Source organism: Haemorhous mexicanus, chromosome 10 (assembly GCF_027477595.1).
Source record: "Haemorhous mexicanus isolate bHaeMex1 chromosome 10, bHaeMex1.pri, whole genome shotgun sequence".
NCBI lineage: Eukaryota > Metazoa > Chordata > Aves > Passeriformes > Fringillidae > Haemorhous > Haemorhous mexicanus.
The window spans coordinates 26,151,296-26,167,846 of NC_082350.1; the positions used below are offsets into that span (position 1 = coordinate 26,151,296).

At 54.8% G+C, this 16,551-nt stretch overlaps 2 protein-coding genes and 1 long non-coding RNA gene across 3 annotated transcripts in view; all 3 read right to left on the reverse strand.

Moving 5' to 3' along the window:
• Positions 1 to 1,210: 1,210 nt before the first annotated feature.
• Positions 1,211 to 6,804, reverse strand: SUCNR1 (succinate receptor 1). Its single transcript, XM_059855928.1, has 2 exons — positions 4,368 to 6,804; positions 1,211 to 3,031 (listed from the first exon to the last, which is right to left on the reverse strand). Exons 1-2 carry the CDS (start codon positions 4,368 to 4,370, stop codon positions 2,081 to 2,083), a joined length of 954 nt encoding a protein of 317 aa, XP_059711911.1. The 5' UTR covers positions 4,371 to 6,804; the 3' UTR covers positions 1,211 to 2,080.
• Positions 6,805 to 7,192: 388 nt separating this feature from the next.
• Positions 7,193 to 15,243, reverse strand: AADAC (arylacetamide deacetylase). Its single transcript, XM_059855924.1, has 5 exons — positions 14,934 to 15,243; positions 10,905 to 11,127; positions 10,608 to 10,677; positions 10,110 to 10,281; positions 7,193 to 9,027 (listed from the first exon to the last, which is right to left on the reverse strand). The coding sequence occupies exons 1-5, from the start codon at positions 15,069 to 15,071 to the stop codon at positions 8,419 to 8,421; spliced, it is 1,212 nt and encodes a 403-aa protein (XP_059711907.1). The 5' UTR covers positions 15,072 to 15,243; the 3' UTR covers positions 7,193 to 8,418.
• Positions 15,244 to 15,432: 189 nt separating this feature from the next.
• Positions 15,433 to 16,551, reverse strand: part of LOC132331953 (uncharacterized) — a 46,928-nt gene continuing 45,809 nt past the window's right edge. Inside the window, exon 17 of the long non-coding RNA XR_009487711.1 lies at positions 15,433 to 15,751. This is a non-coding gene — a long non-coding RNA (uncharacterized LOC132331953). The remainder of the gene's footprint in view (positions 15,752 to 16,551) is intronic.

Genomic DNA, 16,551 nt, shown 5'->3' on the forward strand with positions numbered 1-16,551 from the left:
GCTCAGGTGAACCAGGGAGTGATTTGGAGCTTTATTAATTGAAATTTCTCCATGTGCCACTCAGGAGTAGAAGAATTAAGCAGAGAGGAGCATGCCTGTGAAGCTTGAACGTAGTGGTTTATATTCTCTTTTTTGTCACATTTTTAATTGCAAAACCAGCAGCATCACAGTTAATTGTGTCATGATCAGAAGTTTCACTCGTCAGTTTGGGGAAATGGGAGTCATGGAGACTTTAGAGATTGCCACTGAATCAAAGGTACAAACCAGGGCTGTCTCAGAAGGGGGAGGGACCAGAGCCCAGCAGGTCTTTGAGTCCCTCTGAGGTGCTGGGGCTCTGTGTGGAGCTCCCAGCTGAGGAGAGCCGGCCGTGAGCAGTGCAGGTGACAGGTGACCAGGCAGTGCTGTGACCTGCCCCAGTGGGATGGAAGCAGGTGAGGGAGCCTTGGGAGCTCTGTCCAGCACTGTTGAGCTCTGCCTTTGCTCCTTTCTGCTGATCTATGGCAAATTATGAGAGGAAGAGCACAATTTGGGGCTGATGAGCACCCGTGGGTAAATGCCATGCCAGTGGGCACTCAGGCAGGAACCTTGGTGACTCAGTCACTCAGAAGGAGCAGGTGACCCTGCTCTCCTCCATGGACACAGCAAAACAAATAATTGAGTGTATTAATCCATAAAAACTGTCACTACACACTGTTTACAAAGAGAAATCAGCTCCTGGCCATCGACACAGGGGCATGGGATGCCACATGCTGTACAGGCACCTCTGGAGAGGGCAGTGGCACCCAGTGTGCCCGTGGCTCCAGCCCTGCCTCGGGGCTTGGACTGGACTCCTTGGGCAGACAGTGCAGAAGGACCCAGGCAAGACCTGGGCAGTGACCCTGGATGCTGTTGGGCTGGCAGTGCCTCCTCTTCCAGCAGACCCAGCCTCAAGGAGGAAATCTAAATTGACAAAGCACCTTGAGCTTCTGCATGGCCATCTCTGTGCTAAAAAAACCCAAAGCAAGTAGTTTCTTCCACATTTCTGCAAAGAGGACGGGGTCACCTCCCTGGCAGGCCCAGAAGTGCTGCTGCTGTGTGGGGCTGGGGACCAGACCCTGCTTTGATAACACTGTGACGGGGCACAGGGCCACGTGACAGGGACCAAGACAGATGTTGAGGTGTCATGGACACTCAGAGATCAGCAAATAAAGTAAAACAACACAGAGCAGACTTCTCCTAGCTTTTTAAGCAGTTTATTCTCTGGGGGCTGGTGCCACCAGCACAGTGAAGCACATTGCAGGTGTCTGACACATCAAGAGCAGACCCCAGGCTGAGCTGGGTGAGACCTGAGCCGTTCCCTGTGCTAGGGAGTCCCTGGGGCTGGGGCCTGCAGGAGGGCAGGGGAGGGGGCTGCCCACACCCTGCAGCCCTGGGCCAGCCCAAGCTCACAGGAGCTCGTTGCTCCATTGATTTTTCCCCTTCTATTTGAAGTCAGGTCAGTCCACTGGAGAGAAACTTGTGCTGCTGATCGATCCTGCAGGGATCAGGCAGGGACTGGCTCCTCATTAGCTCCTGGCTCATTAGTACCACTGCTAATGAAGTTTGAACTCTGAGGTCTGAATTCTGCTTCAGGCTATAGATTCCACGGGCACTGAGAGATGGTTATAATGAGGATAGGTAACTCCCTACCCGGGTAAGTGGCTGTGTGAGTGCCCACGTGGCTGTCCTGGGGACGTGCGAGGGCACGTTCTGTCCCAGCCCAGGCCCACGTCATGGCTCACAAAGCAGCTGTCTGGGAGCAGCGTGCTTTCCCTCAGAGAGCTGGCTTGATGGCCTTTTGGTGACAGTATTAATGGGCTGTGGGGTATCCCACTGCTGTCCTGCTGGGAGCGAGCAGAGCATTCCTCCTGGCTTGCTGGAGGCAGCTCAGCAGAAGTCTCCTGTACAATAAGGTAACAGGTGCATTTAGAGGAACACAATCAGCTCATACCTATTCTATTCTGCATAAATAAAGTTATCTAAAAAATGGCACATTGCTGAATGCTCTCCCTAAGAGAGCTCCTCCCAGACCTCTCCCACTACAAGGGGTGAGCTTACTCATTCACTTCCCAGTGGTTGCCAGCCTGCCCAGGAGCTGTCTTGTTTTGGCCATCAGCATCTCTCTGAAGTGGTCACCCATCAGGAAATAAAAAACGGGATTAATGGCACTATTTAGAAAGGCAAAGGGTCTCGTGATGATGTAAATGGTGCTGATGACTCCCTGTGTGCACTCGGAGACGTTCAGGGCTGGAATTCGGGAGGCGATCCGGATGTTGCGCATGACGTGGTAGGGAGTGAAGAGCAGGGAGAAGATCACCACAGTGAGGATCACCAGGGTCAGGGGCTTCTCCAGGGTCAGGGCAGAGCGGATCTGCTCGCTCCTGCCTTGGAGAAAACGAACCATCTTCACGTAGAAGCAGCACATGGTCAGGAGAGGGATGAGGAAGCCGAAGACAGTCAGGAACGCGCTGTAGATGAGGTTTCTCACGGGGTCTCCAGAGCTGGCGTAATCAAGACACTTGTAGTTATTGGCAGCTGTTAGAGGCTCCAGGAAATGCAACAGTGGCAGCAGCTCCAGGATCACCCCGATCCATATGGCAAGGGACACCAGAACAGCTGTGCTCCTCTTCTGCAGGATGTGGTCCCTGAAGGGGTGCTTCATCAGCATGTACCGGTCAGCGCTGATAACGGTGAGGAAGAGGATGCTGCTGTACAGGTTGGCGTGCAGCAGGAATCTGTTGCTGTGGCACAGGATGCTCTCCTTTGCCCACTGATCCTTGGAGTAGCTGTTCACCAGTATTGGCAGAGTGCACAGAAATAGCAAATCTGATATGGATAAATTGAACAGGTAGATGTTGCCGCTTTTCCATTTTTTCAGGCAGAAAACATAGCCAAACACCACGATGGTGTTTCCAATGGCCCCTATAATGAACTCAAGGCTGTACATGGTGGAGAGATAGTACTTTTCCAGTATTCTGTTTGTCAGAAAATAGTCACAGGTCTCGTTCACAGCCTGTAAAATCAAAAGAAAAAAATAAAGATCAAACCCAAGTAAAAGATCATTTCACAGTTATTGTTATATCATCGTTGTAATCAGTGAATGCAGCCTGCAATTTCCTTCCAGCCTACAGGGTAAGTAGATATGTGACCTCAAACGTCTCTCACTCACAAGACTGGCACTTGCAGACACTGATCAGAGTTACAGAAGAAGATGAAAACTCTCCTGAGCAAAGATCTGTGGAACTCAAAGTGGGAGCACCACCTGAATGAAGGCATCAGTGACAGCGTGCCAGTTTGGCCAAAGCCAGGGCAGTGCCAGGGGCCAGGAAAGTGAAATCAGCCCAGGGGTGCCCTGTCAGAGCCTCGTGGGGTCATCTGCCCCTGTTACCCAACACCAGTCCCGTGGGTCCTGCCTCGTCACCGAGGCAGGGCTTTGCTGACAGGGCTGGTGGGGGATGAAGGCAGCAGTGCTGCTCAGAACTGGCCGGGGAGCCAGGAGAGATGTGTTTGTTAAATTAACCCAGCCCTCAATCGAGCACTTTGTGTGCTGTGCTGGAAACTGGGTCCCAGAATTGCATGGAGGATGGAGCACATCTCCTGTGTGTTCTGCCAAAGCTTGCTTCAAAGCTGCACCACACGAGCTTGCTTTCTTTCTAAAGGCTGGATAAAAAACTGCTTTCAGCTACAGGGAAGGAAATAGAGCAGGATCTCAAGTGTTTACTCCTCTCCCTCTTCAGCAAAGCCACCTGTCCCTGCCACAGGACACAGATAGCTTTTGGTGAGAGCCTTGGATAAAATGTCAGCAAACAACTGGAAAGCAAGGAAAACCAAATGCCAGAAACCAGGATATAGATCAAACTGAACCCAAGCCAAAGTTTAGCATCTCCAAAGGTGTTTTGGTGTCAAGAACATGTTCACAGGTCTCTGTCCTCAAAGCAGAGATCAGCTGTATTTCATTTCGAAGGGAGATGATGAGGCAGAGCAAAAACTCCATAAAGCCATTTCCATCAAGTCTCTATCTACACTTCCTCTCTGCCCCCCAGGAGACAGAAATGTTACAGAGAGCACTTGCTCTGCTCAGAACCCACCGGCTGCACCTGCTGAGCCCTGTCTGCTCGGTTCTTGAGGAGAAACTCAACACCTTAGTGAGGTTCTGAATCTAGAAAGCACATCAGGGACATCAGCACTCAGAAGAGCGATAATAATTGAAAGTTCGGTATGGAGAGATGCATTAATTTAGCAAGTTGTTAGAGAGAGCTGATGGATCGATTGTAAGGTAAGAAGGAAGAGCAGTTAGAAGCCCACTCAGGAAGGGGTGAAGAGCAGGGTGCCCATCGCTGGAGCCTTACCATGGCCAGGGCGGTGCTGCCTCGCCGCAGGTCCGGCCGAGCTGCGCGATCCCGGGGCAGCCCCGCCGCCTTTCATTCAATCATTAACGAGTCAGGGCGAAGGCGGGACCTGTTGGGCCGAGCTGCCGAGAGGGGAGCAACACTTCCCCTTCACAGGAACCCGCGGGGAACCAGCCGGGCCGCACGGAGGAGAGGGCACCCATGCCCTGGGACAGCCAGGGGCTGCAGGAGGGCAGAGCCGGGGGAAGAGGGGCACTAACTCTTCATACAGCAGCACATCACTGCTCCTCAGCTCCCTGCTTTACTAGCATTGCTATAGAAATTATTGGCAAAGATGAAAATTATCATAATGCTGCTAATGCAGTGACCAAACCCCACAGCGACTAATTCCACCCCCTCTGCCTTGGGCAGGGACTCTAGAGCAGGCTGCGTCAAGCCCCTTTCAACCTGGCCTTGAGCATCCTCAGGTATGGGGCAGCCACAGCTTCTCTGCCTTTCCCTCCTCTTTATTGTGATGCACTTCACAGTTAGCAAATATCAACCCTATTAATATATATAAAAAGCTATTGTAGCTTTTCAATGTGAACAAGGCCAATAAATCAGCTCATATTTAGGCATTACAGATGCTGATTTAAAATTTCTCCCATGGCTAATAACTGACACTGCTTCTCATTTACCAGCTTTTAAATATCTTGTTCATTCAGCCAACTGCTGTTGCACTGAAGGATAAAATAGGGCTGAAGAAATGGAGCATTTCTTCCTTCCTGCTGCATTAACTCCTCAGAAAACTGGTGAGGGAGCAAGAAATGCTCCTTAATGTCATTTCAGTAGGCTTAGATTGGTCCCTGCTTTACAGCTCTGTGACCATTGCTTCAGTTGGTTGTATTTCTAAGCAGTTTTCTATCCCTTAGTTATTCCAGGCTGTCCCAGTCTCATGCTGGCATTCCACTGCCTTCCAGCAGCCCTGTCAAAAGGAACACCTGAGCTGGGCTCTCAGCAGCAGGCTCAGTGGTGGCTGGCACTCCCAGTGCAGGGCAGGCTGGAGTCTGGCTGGGCTCTGCTGGGGCTCCAGCCCAGGAACCAGCAGGGACCCGAGAGCTCGGTGGGGTGAGTGGTGGGGCAGCCTTGGGGCCCTCCCCGAGCCCCTCTCAGGAACAAGGGCCTGGCTGAGCACACCAGGAGCAATCAACCAACACTGCCACAAATGCCAGACACCCAGGAGTTCTGTCCAGTCCTGGGCTTTGGGGTTTTGGTGGTGCTTTGCTGGGGATGGTTTGGGTTTTTTAACCAGTGTAGTACTTCAACAAAAAGTTAAGGATTCTTAAGAAATGGGTGGTGGGGAAGCCCAGATTGGTGGGGATACTTCAAGTATGCTTAATTTCCTTCTAGACTCACCTGCAAGCATGACCCCCTCTCTTCACACAGCTCCCACTGCACCCCGTGACAGGAGAGTCTGTGATCAGTCTCCCTGTGCTTGGGCATCCTTGGAGGGTTTGATCTCTGCACCCAGAGCTGGCTCCAAGCGGGGTTGTGAGGCTGAGCTTTGTCCTTGACTGTCAACCACCAAATCCCATCCTCCCTTCAAGGGAAGGCTTTTGGAGATGTACCAAAGCCTTCCCTTGTGGTGGTTTCTCTTGTTTTCTGGTGTGGATAAACGGGTTGCTTACTGCAGCTCCAGCCTCTCCTGCCAGCAACATCAATAGTGCAGCTTTCACTGCCTCATTTTGTGCCTCACTAGGCATTTCCAATCCCAAAAGTCTATTTTAGGAACCTAAACAAAAACATACAGCCCAATCAATCATGAGTCCATAGGTGCTGGTGCTTAAAAGCCATTTACTTCTGGTTCCAAGAGCATCCTCCTATAAAAACACACAAGGGAAGGTTGGCAATTTTTGGCTGGCATTGTTTCTTAGAACATAAATTTTTCTCCTGCCTTACAGGCAGGCATTCAGTGTCCCTGACACAGCTGATGCCTGAGCCACGATGGAGGAAGCACAGTACTGGTGGCAGTGTGGACAGGGAGGATGGCCCAGGTTTGCTCCAGCTGGGCTGGCACAGCCACCTCCAGCAGCCCTGAAGGGAGACCAAGCCAGCTGAGGCCAAGACTTCAGCCCAGTGCTGCCCTAACAGCAACATCCCAGTGCTGTGGGGCAGGAGAATGACCAAAGCCACTCTGGCTCACAGCAGGGCAACCTGCTGAGGGATGTGATGTGGGCACGTCCCCTCCAAATCAAAACCACAGCCATCCTCCCTGAGCAGTCTCTTAAGCAAGGTTATCTTCCTGCAAACCCCAGCTGGATCCATTCCATTAGCATTTACAACCCAGAAATGCCCATCCCAGGGAACATTCTTGTGGATGTGACCCTAAAACTGTACAGAAAATCAGACCAAAGGTCTGAGCAAAACCCCCAAGCCCAGCTTCCTCAGGAACACTAAGAGGCTGAGGCTGTCCTCAGGAACACTAAGAGGCTGTTAATTAATCCCAAATGTGGGAGGAACAGAACTGCAGTGGAGCTGCCTCTGGCAGCAGAGAGGAGCCCAGTCTGTGGTGAGTGCTGGGCTGTGCTGGCAGTGCTGCAGGGACACCCGAGGAACAACTGCCAAACCCTCTGGGACTGAGCACACCAGCACAGATGTGCACCCAGAGGGCGTGCAAAGGGGCAAGGAGAGACCTACCCAACCACTGCTGCTTCCCTCCTGCTCAGCCCCAGCCCAGCAGGAGCGAGGGCAGAGCTGGAACTGGGGCTGTCTGCAGCAGCACCCTTGGCTGCAGCACAGCTCCACTGCTTCCCGACGGATGGGGCACCCGAGGGACAAAACTGCACTGGAATCAAAAACAGTTTAATGTTTATATTCATCTGGATGGAGATGGACAACAGCAATCATCCCCTACACATTCCATCTGCACACACTCGGGAAAATAACCCAGAATTATTGAACATTCAGTACCTTTTATGCAAAAGAAAAGCAGGATACATGAAGTACCTGCCCAGTGGTTGATTTACTTAAACCAACAGCCAACCCTTGTATTCATGCTTCAATCAAAAGTTTTAGGGTTTATATTTAACACACTAAACATTTACTCAGAGGTTATTTGATCCACACAGCCAGGTAAACTATGTTTCTTTTCCAAGCCTATAAAGCTACTAAGCTAACTCTACTTTTAAGAAATCATATGTGAAATCTGATTAAAAATTTCAAGGACAATTAGAAGACCTAGTACATGACTTAACAGATAAGGAGAGCACAGACCATGCAGCAGTGTTATCCTAAGTCTGGGACCTTCACAGCTTCCTTTTTCCAGTGAATATCCAATGCTGGTTTGATTCACTCACTCCTGCTAGTGCAAGGATTAAAGAAAGGAAGTAGGAGTGAGACACGTGCTTTAAAAAAACCCAAAAACCCAACACAACAAAAACCCCAAATAAACAAAACCCCCAACACAAACAAACAAGCAAAGCCCAAAACACTTGCACAATTTCTCAGCCATCCCACTGGGTTTCCAAGACTTCCCTCAAGCTGTGCCGGGCAGGAGCAGCAGCCCAGCCCCAGCTGCGATGGGCAGGTCCCTGCAGCTGCCCCGAGCCTCCTGCAGCTCCCGGGGCTCCCCTTCAGCCCTGGCAGCAGTGGGGCCACTGCCACATCCCACGGAGCCAAGGGGACAGGCAGCAAGCAGCCACCGAGCAGGTCCCATGTGCCCACAGCCACCTGGCCCTTGGGCACACACCCCGGACTGAAGAGGCGAAAGGAGGAAAGAAGCAGCAGCAGAGACAAGACACCAGACCCTGGAGGTGGCAGGGCCAGAGGAGGAGGCCCCAGGGCCAGAGGAGGAGGCCCCAGGGCCAGAGGAGGAGGCCCAGGGCGGCCCTGGCAGTCTGGGGGTTTGAGGTTCCGATGGTAGCACTGGGTTGGGATCACACTGATTTTCTGCCAGACAAGGTGGGAAACGCTCCAGCCCCAGCACCACGGGGATTGCAAGGGGGACGGCGATCGCGGCCAAAATCCAGCCCGGCCCCAGTCACACCTGGGCACGCGAGGGGCTGGTTTCCGCTCACAGGTTCTCCTTCAGCCAGCCCAGGCAGGTGCCGAGGAGCCGGTGGCCCACGGCCAGCTCCAGCGGCCAGGCCAGGAAGCTCACGGCGCCGTGGAAGGCGTCCCTGGCGTGGTGGTGCGTGACGGGCACGCCGGCGGCGCGCAGCCGGGCCGCGTACATGGCGCCGTCGTCCCGCAGCACGTCGTGCTCGCAGGTCAGGACGAAGGCCGGGGGCAGGCGGCGCAGCCGGGCCTCGGCGGCCAGCAGCGGGCACGCCCGCGGGTCCAGCAGCGCGGGGAAGCGCCGGGCCAGCCCCGCGCCGCCCAGGGCCGGGCTGCGGTAGGTGTGGGCCCTGCTCATGTCGGCGGGCAGCCAGCGGCTCCAGTTGACGAGCGGCAGCAGCGCGCCGGCCTCGGGCGGCAGGTGGCGGTTGGCGGCCATGGCCGCGCGCAGAGCGGGCTCGGCGCTCAGGTACTCGCTCCAGAAGCGCACCATCAGCGAGCGCGGCAGCAGCGGCTTGTCCGCGTTGTCCCGGTAGGACGGCAGGTCCAGGTCCAGCGCCTGCAGGGCTGGGTAGATCAGAACTTGAGCTCTGAGCTTGGTTTTGACTTCGGGGTCCTCCGACAGCTGCAGAAAAAACAGAACCCATTGCAAAGAATCTGCAAAGGGGTCGATTCTCCCACACTGACAGATCATCTGGGGTGAAGAACGAAGACACGCGTGTTGTAACGTGAGCAAAATAAGATTACCAATAAAACCAGGATAAAGAAATTCTGAACCTGAAGGCAGGTTATCTAAAATAGCATGCCGTAATAAAAATTCTCGAACATCAAAAATAATTTCATTTTATGTCTTATATTGAAGGATAATGATTTTTGGGAAATAATCTTTCTGAAATTTTGATGCTTTCTGAAGTATTGACAGAAGATTTTCTATAGCTACTGAAAATTTCTACTCTTACATCACAGAACTTTCAGGTTTCTGGGTCTCCTTATCATTTCACACAATTTAGAGCATGTTCACCTGTTTGGTTTTTAACCCTGAGATGTTACAACTCAAGCAATTGTAATTCTGTTGTTTTAGAGATGTAACAAATAAAACGTGATGAAATGAACATTGACATTGCTTATATGTCAACCTTTTTTCCCTCTTCAGTAATATATTTTCTATTTTCTCCCTCATTTTCTGCCTTCAGCATCCGCAGCAATTTCACCACCATTCCCAGGTTTTAGTCACAGCCCAAACAGCTTCTTGAGAGAGCAACAACATGGTGCTGACTTTATTTAATAAAGCTGAAGGAGAAGTGCAAAAGGCACCAGACTGTATGCTCAGACACCGCAACATTTAGTGAGGTTTTTTTGTTTGCTTGTTTTCCCTGCTGTTTGCATCTTTATGAGTCACGCAGTTAAAATTCCCTTTGCAAGCATCATACCTAAACCAGTCAACACGAGCTTAGGGTTAGAGTAAGGCCCGACATGAGGGCAGAAAGCCTTTTTTGGGGACAGATGTCTGGCTGGCACTAGAGCTCCTGCCATGCCACCGAGTGGCTCAGCACAGCTGCCCGCCTGGTGCCAGAGCCCTGTGACGATCCCGCAGGCTGTGACATCCTGACACACCACGAGAGCAGCGTCTGCTGCCAGCTGAGCTTTTCTTAGTGGTCGTGAGACTACAAGGCTCTGATTCTGAGCTGCAAACCGTTTGTGCTGTACCTGTTGTGCCACAGCTGCAGCCAGGTTGCCCCCGGCGCTGTCCCCGGCCACGCAGACCCGCGCGGGGTCCACGCCGTACTGGGACAGGACCTTGCTCTGCAGGAAGAACTTGGTCACCGAGTACACGTCCTCAAACTGGGCAGGGAAATGGTGTGGAGGGGCCAACCTGTAGCTGGGGGAGGCAAGAGAAGTGTGTTAGTACCTGCTGGCAATAAAGAGAAGGGCTTGCTCACATCTCCCTGTTGGGGAATGTTTGTTTCTGTGCCCAGAGAAGTGGGAACTGCCTGTCCCAGCTTTATTACCCACCCATCTCCATAAAGCCAAAATAGCCACCAACCACAGCTCTCCACTGTCACCCTGGCAGCCTCTGTTCACAAACAGGTATAAGTCAGCAGGAAAGCACACAACCAAGTACAGAAACATTGACAAATCAGATTAATCGAAACAGATTAATTTACTCCAAACCCTCATCCCATCTGGAAGGAGAATATCTCTTACTTGACTGACACCACGACAGCATCCAGCTCGTTTGAAATCCGCCGTGACATGAGATCATAGGGGTGCATGCCTGCAATGAGAGCCCAGTGCGTGTGAGAATGAGCACACAGACACACACCTGCCTGTTGCCCTTGGCAGCACTTTGAGCCGACTTTCCCAAACCTCCCCCTGCTTTCAGCCGGTGAGACCCCCGTCCCCTGCCCCTCCCTGTGGCAAGTCCCACAAAACACAAGGCAGCGCCTGACAGGGCTGTGGGATCTCTGGCACAGACCCAGGGCAGCGACGTGCAGAGCTCACCTGCGTCTCCCAGGCACCAGCCGCCGCCGTGGAAGTAGAGCACGGCCCTCCTGAGCCCGCCAGGTGCCCTCCGGGGCAGGTACAGGCGCACGGGGACGCCGCTGAGCTCCGTGTCTGTCACGGTGACGTTTTCATCGGACGTGGGAGCCACGAGCTCCACAGCCGTGAGCAGCCTCAGGCCCTCCATGTAGTGCATCAGCCCCAGCAGCTCAGCCGCCTCCGACTGCAGCGCCAGACAGGGGAAGCTGTTTCAGGGCAGCCTATTCTCTCCCAGATTAAATTCCCAAAGAGGCGTTTGATGCTCTCTGCAGACCTGTGAAGCTCTGTGGAAGTCACACTGACGGGCAGAGCAGGGTGCCTCCACCCGAGCCTGGCAGGGCGAGGAGCGCTCGTGGCACGCGCCCACACTGCCACCAGCTGCCCAGCAAGGCCAGAGCCCAGCCAGAGCCAGGGCTGCTGCTCCGTGCCCACACTCACACTCGTGCTTGGGGCTCCTGTGGGTCACCTCTGCAGCCCAGCGTCCAGCTCAGTGAGCCACCAGCATCAGCACGGGCATTGTCCCACAGAGAGCCACCCACGGCTCCTGGCCTGCTGCTGGCACCAGTGGGGACAGCCCAGGGAGCACACTGCAGAGCCACCCACAGCCACCCAGCCACCCACAGCCCCTGCACTGCTGCTGGCACCAGTGGGGACAGCGCAGGGAGCACACTGCAGAGCCACCCACAGCCACCCAGCCACCCACAGCCCCTGCACTGCTGCTGGCACCAGTGGGGACAGCGCAGGGAGCACACTGCAGAGCCACCCACAGCCACCCAGCCACCCACAGCCCCTGCACTGCTGCTGGCACCAGCATGGTGTGGGGACAGCACAGGGAGCACACTGCAGAGCCACCCACAGCCCCTGCACTGCTGCTGGCACCAGCATGGTGTGGGGACAGCGCAGGGAGCACACTGCAGAGCCACCCACAGCCACCCAGCCACCCACAGCCCCTGCACTGCTGCTGGCACCAGTGGGGACAGCGCAGGGAGCACACTGCACCCCTGCACTGCTGCCAGCACCAGCACCTCGGCTCCACCCCCAGCACCCCGGCAATGGGACGTGACCCTCTTCCCACCCCAGCCTCACCACACCACAACTGAAACAATAGGAAATAAAGCCAAGCTCTTACATGTTATCTGAAGGTGAAAACATGAAATTCAGAGCAGGTTTGAGTTTTAAAAGGAAGAAAATAGCCAGCCTGGTGCAGAACCTGTTTGGAGTTTGGCTTCCATGAGAAGCTTTTTTGTCCCCAGGAAGAATGTGAAACGCCCACAGCACGAGTGGTCATCTGCTGATAGATGTAACCTCCAGCCTTCCCACTGTGACAGTGGAAGTCATACAGTCTGACCCTGCTTGGGGTATGTTTTTTCCTTCAAATTGTATTTAAACTAACTGTTTAATCATCATTACATATAACCAGGTTTTGAGCAACCTGGTCTAGTGGAAGGTGTCCCTGACCTTGGCAGGAGGGTGGAATGAGATGAAGTTTAAGATCTTTTCCAACCCAAACCAGTCTGGGATTCTGGGATTCCATGATAAAACCTTCTTTTTCAGGAGCTGAATAGCACAGAGCTCAGCCCTTGCTGGCAGCCTTTGACAGGGACTGTCACCACATTTTTGAGTCACCTCTCTCTGAAGGCTTGGAGCGGGTGATGCCAGGGGGAGCCCTGCCAATCCCAGAGTGCTGGAACTGGGAGGGAGATGAGTGGGCAGGCCCTGGCACACTGCAAAGGGAAGCACAGGTCCTTGCCATCAGCTCCATGAAAATAAACAAACACTTATATCCGTGCCAGAATTGCCATTTTAGCCACCACATTGACACAGTTTACATAAACATGTCTCAGTTGTTGCTTTTCCCCCAAGGATTAACATCTTGAAAAAACAAATATCTCAAAGTGAGTCCTGCTGTGGCTCCAAGGAGCTTGTGAAAGCCCTCGGTGGGAGGAATTCCCTGAGCCCCAGCACTGAAGGTTTCCAGAGCTCTCAGAGCTGTTTTCCACAAGTGGACAATTTACATTGTGGAAAACCACTGGGCTGCTGCCTGTGGTTTCCAGGCCATCATCAATAAAAGGAAATGGTGCCCTCATCTGAAAATCCTCATTGTCCCAGTGTGAGATCATTGGGCGTTATGGAGTAGCAGGAAAGCCAGCCACTTTGGGGCTGGCCTCCTTGTGCTTTGGAAAGCATTTTCCCCAGTCCCTTCAGCAAGGACAGACCCAAACCCTGCGCAGGGGGAAGGGAGCCTGGCTGTGCCCGGGCAGAGGCAGGGGCAGTGCCCACAGGGCTTCCAGCAGGTCAGGGTTCCAGAGGGGCAGCAGTTGGGATGAGGCACCCTCGGGGGGTGCTCCCCATCACCCCGACAGGGCAGCTCGTGAGCAGGGCTGAGTCTGGGTCTCTGCTTCCACAGAGCTGGGCTGAGCAGGGGGGAGCTCTGGGGGGATGCCACACAACGACAGCAAAAATATCCTGTTGTGTTTTGTTCCTTCTTCAGGCATTTCAGACCAAGGGCACAGGGCACTTCCTGAAATACCTGAGGGATTTGGGGCCCAAACACCGCAGCAAGTGGCAGGTTTGCTCTCAGAGGCTGCTCCCCAGCTTGGCAGCACATGGACACAGGACACAAACATCAGCAGGCCAGGGAGAATTCCCAGCCTCCCTGCTGCAAGGAGGGGGCACCGAGGGCCTCTGAGCTCACCCAGCAGGGCTGTCCAGCTGGGGGCTCCCCCAGACCCCCCACAACAGGGGATGTGCCATGTCGTGGGGCTCTTGGCACACCCTTTTGGGAGCTCCGAGAGAGTTCTGCTGCCCAGGAACACTCGAGGGTGGCACTTTGTCCCCTCTGCTCAAACCAACAGCAGGGAGTCAGAGAGACTGCCCTCTGAAACACTGCCCTGCCCCAGGTGACCTCGAGTCACTGCCCGGTAACTGCACGGCCATTCGGGATATTCTTGGGACAATTTAGGGCCACCTAACTCTAATTTGCACCACTGCAGCTCCAGGGGGGCTGTGGCTGTGCCCATCCCTTGGGATTATGGTTTCACAGGAGATGAGAGCTCAGTTACAAAACTCCTGCCCACAGCCCTGCTGCTCCCAGGCAGGCAGGACAGCAGCACCACGGACACAGCTCCACCTTGCAGGGAAATCACACCACCCTGGCACAAAGAGGACACAGCTCCACCGTGCAGGGAAATCACACCACCCTGGCACAAAGAGGAGGCTCCTGTGACCAGCAGGGCCTGCTGAGGGGACAGTGTGACCGCACCGGGCGTGCCTGGGCAATGAGCTGCCCATGCCTGCCCTCCTGGCAGGCTCCCTCCAGCAGGGGATTTAGGAGGGGAAGCAGCAAGGCAGCGCACCAACACTGCTGACCACAGCTTTTTTTCTCACCACTCTCATCATCCACCACCTCAGCCCCTGAAATCAAAGGAGGAGTCCCTGACATGCACCAGAAAACTCCCCATCCTCCCTCCTCCTGCAGACAGGACAGCCATGAAAAGGTACCCCCTGCCAACAAGGGCTGTCTCACACAGAGATGTTTTGTGTGGTTTTCAGGCCTGTTTTGTCAGTGGATTTCCATGAAACCACAAAATCAGTAGAATGTGAGAGCAGCCGCAGTGTTCCCTCCCGGGACAGCCGGCGCTGCCGGGGGAGCAGGGCACAGGCAGCCAGGAATGATTCGGCAGCAGGGCTCTAGCTGCTCAGCCCTGCCAGGCAAGAGAAGCTTGTCCGTGCTCGTCGATCCAGCCACCTCCCACGTCCCATTCGTTACTCTGAACGGCCCTTTCTCAAGGCTGCAAGATCAAACCGTTCCTGCACTTCCTTCTGTCACAGTCACAGTCAGTTCAGCGCTCCATTTCAGCCACTCTGCCCTGGGTCCGTGCAGCACCGTCCCCGTGGGGCACACGCAGCACACACACAGCCCGCCGTGTCCCCCAGCCCGAGAACCCCCCTGCCCTGCCCTGCCCTGCCCTCCCGGCCCCCACACCTCACCAGGTGCCCCAGGGCCCGCAGGGCAGCCGAGGCGAGCATCACTGTCCCGGGCTGGGCCAGCTCCTCGGGCAGCGGGCTGTAGATGTAGTAGCCGAGGAGGGCTGTGAGGAGGCACAGGCACAGCAGCCTGGCTCCCATCCTTGCAGGCTCCGCTCTGGCGCTGCCGGAGCGGCTCTCACCGCTCCCAGCACGCCAGCGCAGGGCAAAGTTAATCCCGTGTTTTGCTTGGGTCCCGGCCAGGAGGTGATTTCTTGTCGTATCACTCGGGGCAGAGGTTACTCCACTGAGCAGCTTCCAAAACAACACGTTTCCCCAGCAGCTTCACCGTGCAGCCAACCGGGAGCTGCCGAGCCGGCCAGTCCTGCTCCGAGCCCCGCATTGAACCTCGCACCAAACCCCGCACAGAGCCCCGCACTGAACCCCGCACCAAACCCCGCACTGAACCCCCTCCGAGCCCTGCACTGAACCTCGCACCGAGCCCCCTCCGAGCCCCCTCCGAGCCCCGGGACAGGCGGCGGACGGGAGCGGGACGGGAGCGGGAGGTGGCCGCGCGGGGACACCCAGGTGCAGGCAGCCGTGTCGGGTGTCCCGGGGCACTGAGCTGCCGCTCTGCAAGGCAGAAACTCGAGCAGGGCCTGGGACACAGCGGTTTTACCTTTTTCAGATTAAAATGAAGGTGATTCCTTTGGCCAAAGTTCTACCAGCAGCAAATCGGCGCAGCCTCGTGCTCTCCGGCTGAGCAGCCTGTGGGGTGGAGCACCCTTTGGAGGAGCAGAGCAGGAAAATCACAGAAGGCTGAGAGCTGAACCATGTGCCACCTGCCCAAACACAGATGAAGACTGGCCCTTAGCCAAACTTTCAGACATTTAAGTTCTGAACACCTCCAAACTATTCAAGTGTTTTAAAAATCCATCCGTGCTCCCTCTCCTCAGTCATCCTGCAGTACAACAGCCAGTGCAAACCCAATGTTCTTCACCCCACCCCAACAAAACCAAGAGAGAGCACAGCTCCCTGGCCATTCCACCTGCCCTGCAGTGCCAGGTGCTGGGCAGGGGACAGGTGAGCCCACTCTGGCCCAGGTGAGGGTGGCCTGGCCCTGGGTCCCAGCAGTGACACGTGTACACACAGGGCTGGGCACAGAGCAGCAAACCCATCTCCCCTTCTGCACAGCTCAGGTCTTTTGTCAGGGCTGAGAGGTAAAACATAGGTAAAGAAGCCAGATCTCAGGTGGCGTGGGAAGATAAGGCACAGCTGATGATGGGGAATGCAGGACAAAGCCCTCTCCTGCCCTGTCCCTCCCTGGAGAACAGGAGCTCCCAGGACAGCTCTGGCACGGGCAAACAGCACGGAGGAAGAGGAGGCCAGATTGGAGCCACCACAAAACTGGGGTTTTGTTTTGTTGCACTTGAGGAAGGTTTCCCACTCTCCTTCCATGCTGGTCTCCAGGTGGAAGCATGGCTGTGCAGTGACAGCCAGGGCTCTGCTCCTGCCCCGAGGTCACCCTTGGCTTAGGGCAGGAGCTCACAGTGCTTAACCTTGAAAGACCAACGTCTCATCTCATGCCAGAGCCACTCCCCTGCCCTCCAGTGAACCACCCCAGCAACCTCCCTGAACCCAC

What these genes read in the sequence shown, in the direction of transcription:
- AADAC (XM_059855924.1), bottom strand. Translation starts at nt 15,071, where the DNA reads ATGGGAGCCAGGCTGCTGTGCCTGTGCCTCCTCACAGCCCTCCTCGGC. An exon ending in TGCGGGCCCTGGGGCACCTG is followed by an intron (nt 11,128 to 14,933) that starts GTGAGGTGTGGG and finishes CTGGCGCTGCAG; the next exon opens with TCGGAGGCGGCTGAGCTGCT. An exon ending in CTGCAGCTGTGGCACAACAG is followed by an intron (nt 9,028 to 10,109) that starts GTACAGCACAAA and finishes TTTTTTCTGCAG; the next exon opens with CTGTCGGAGGACCCCGAAGT.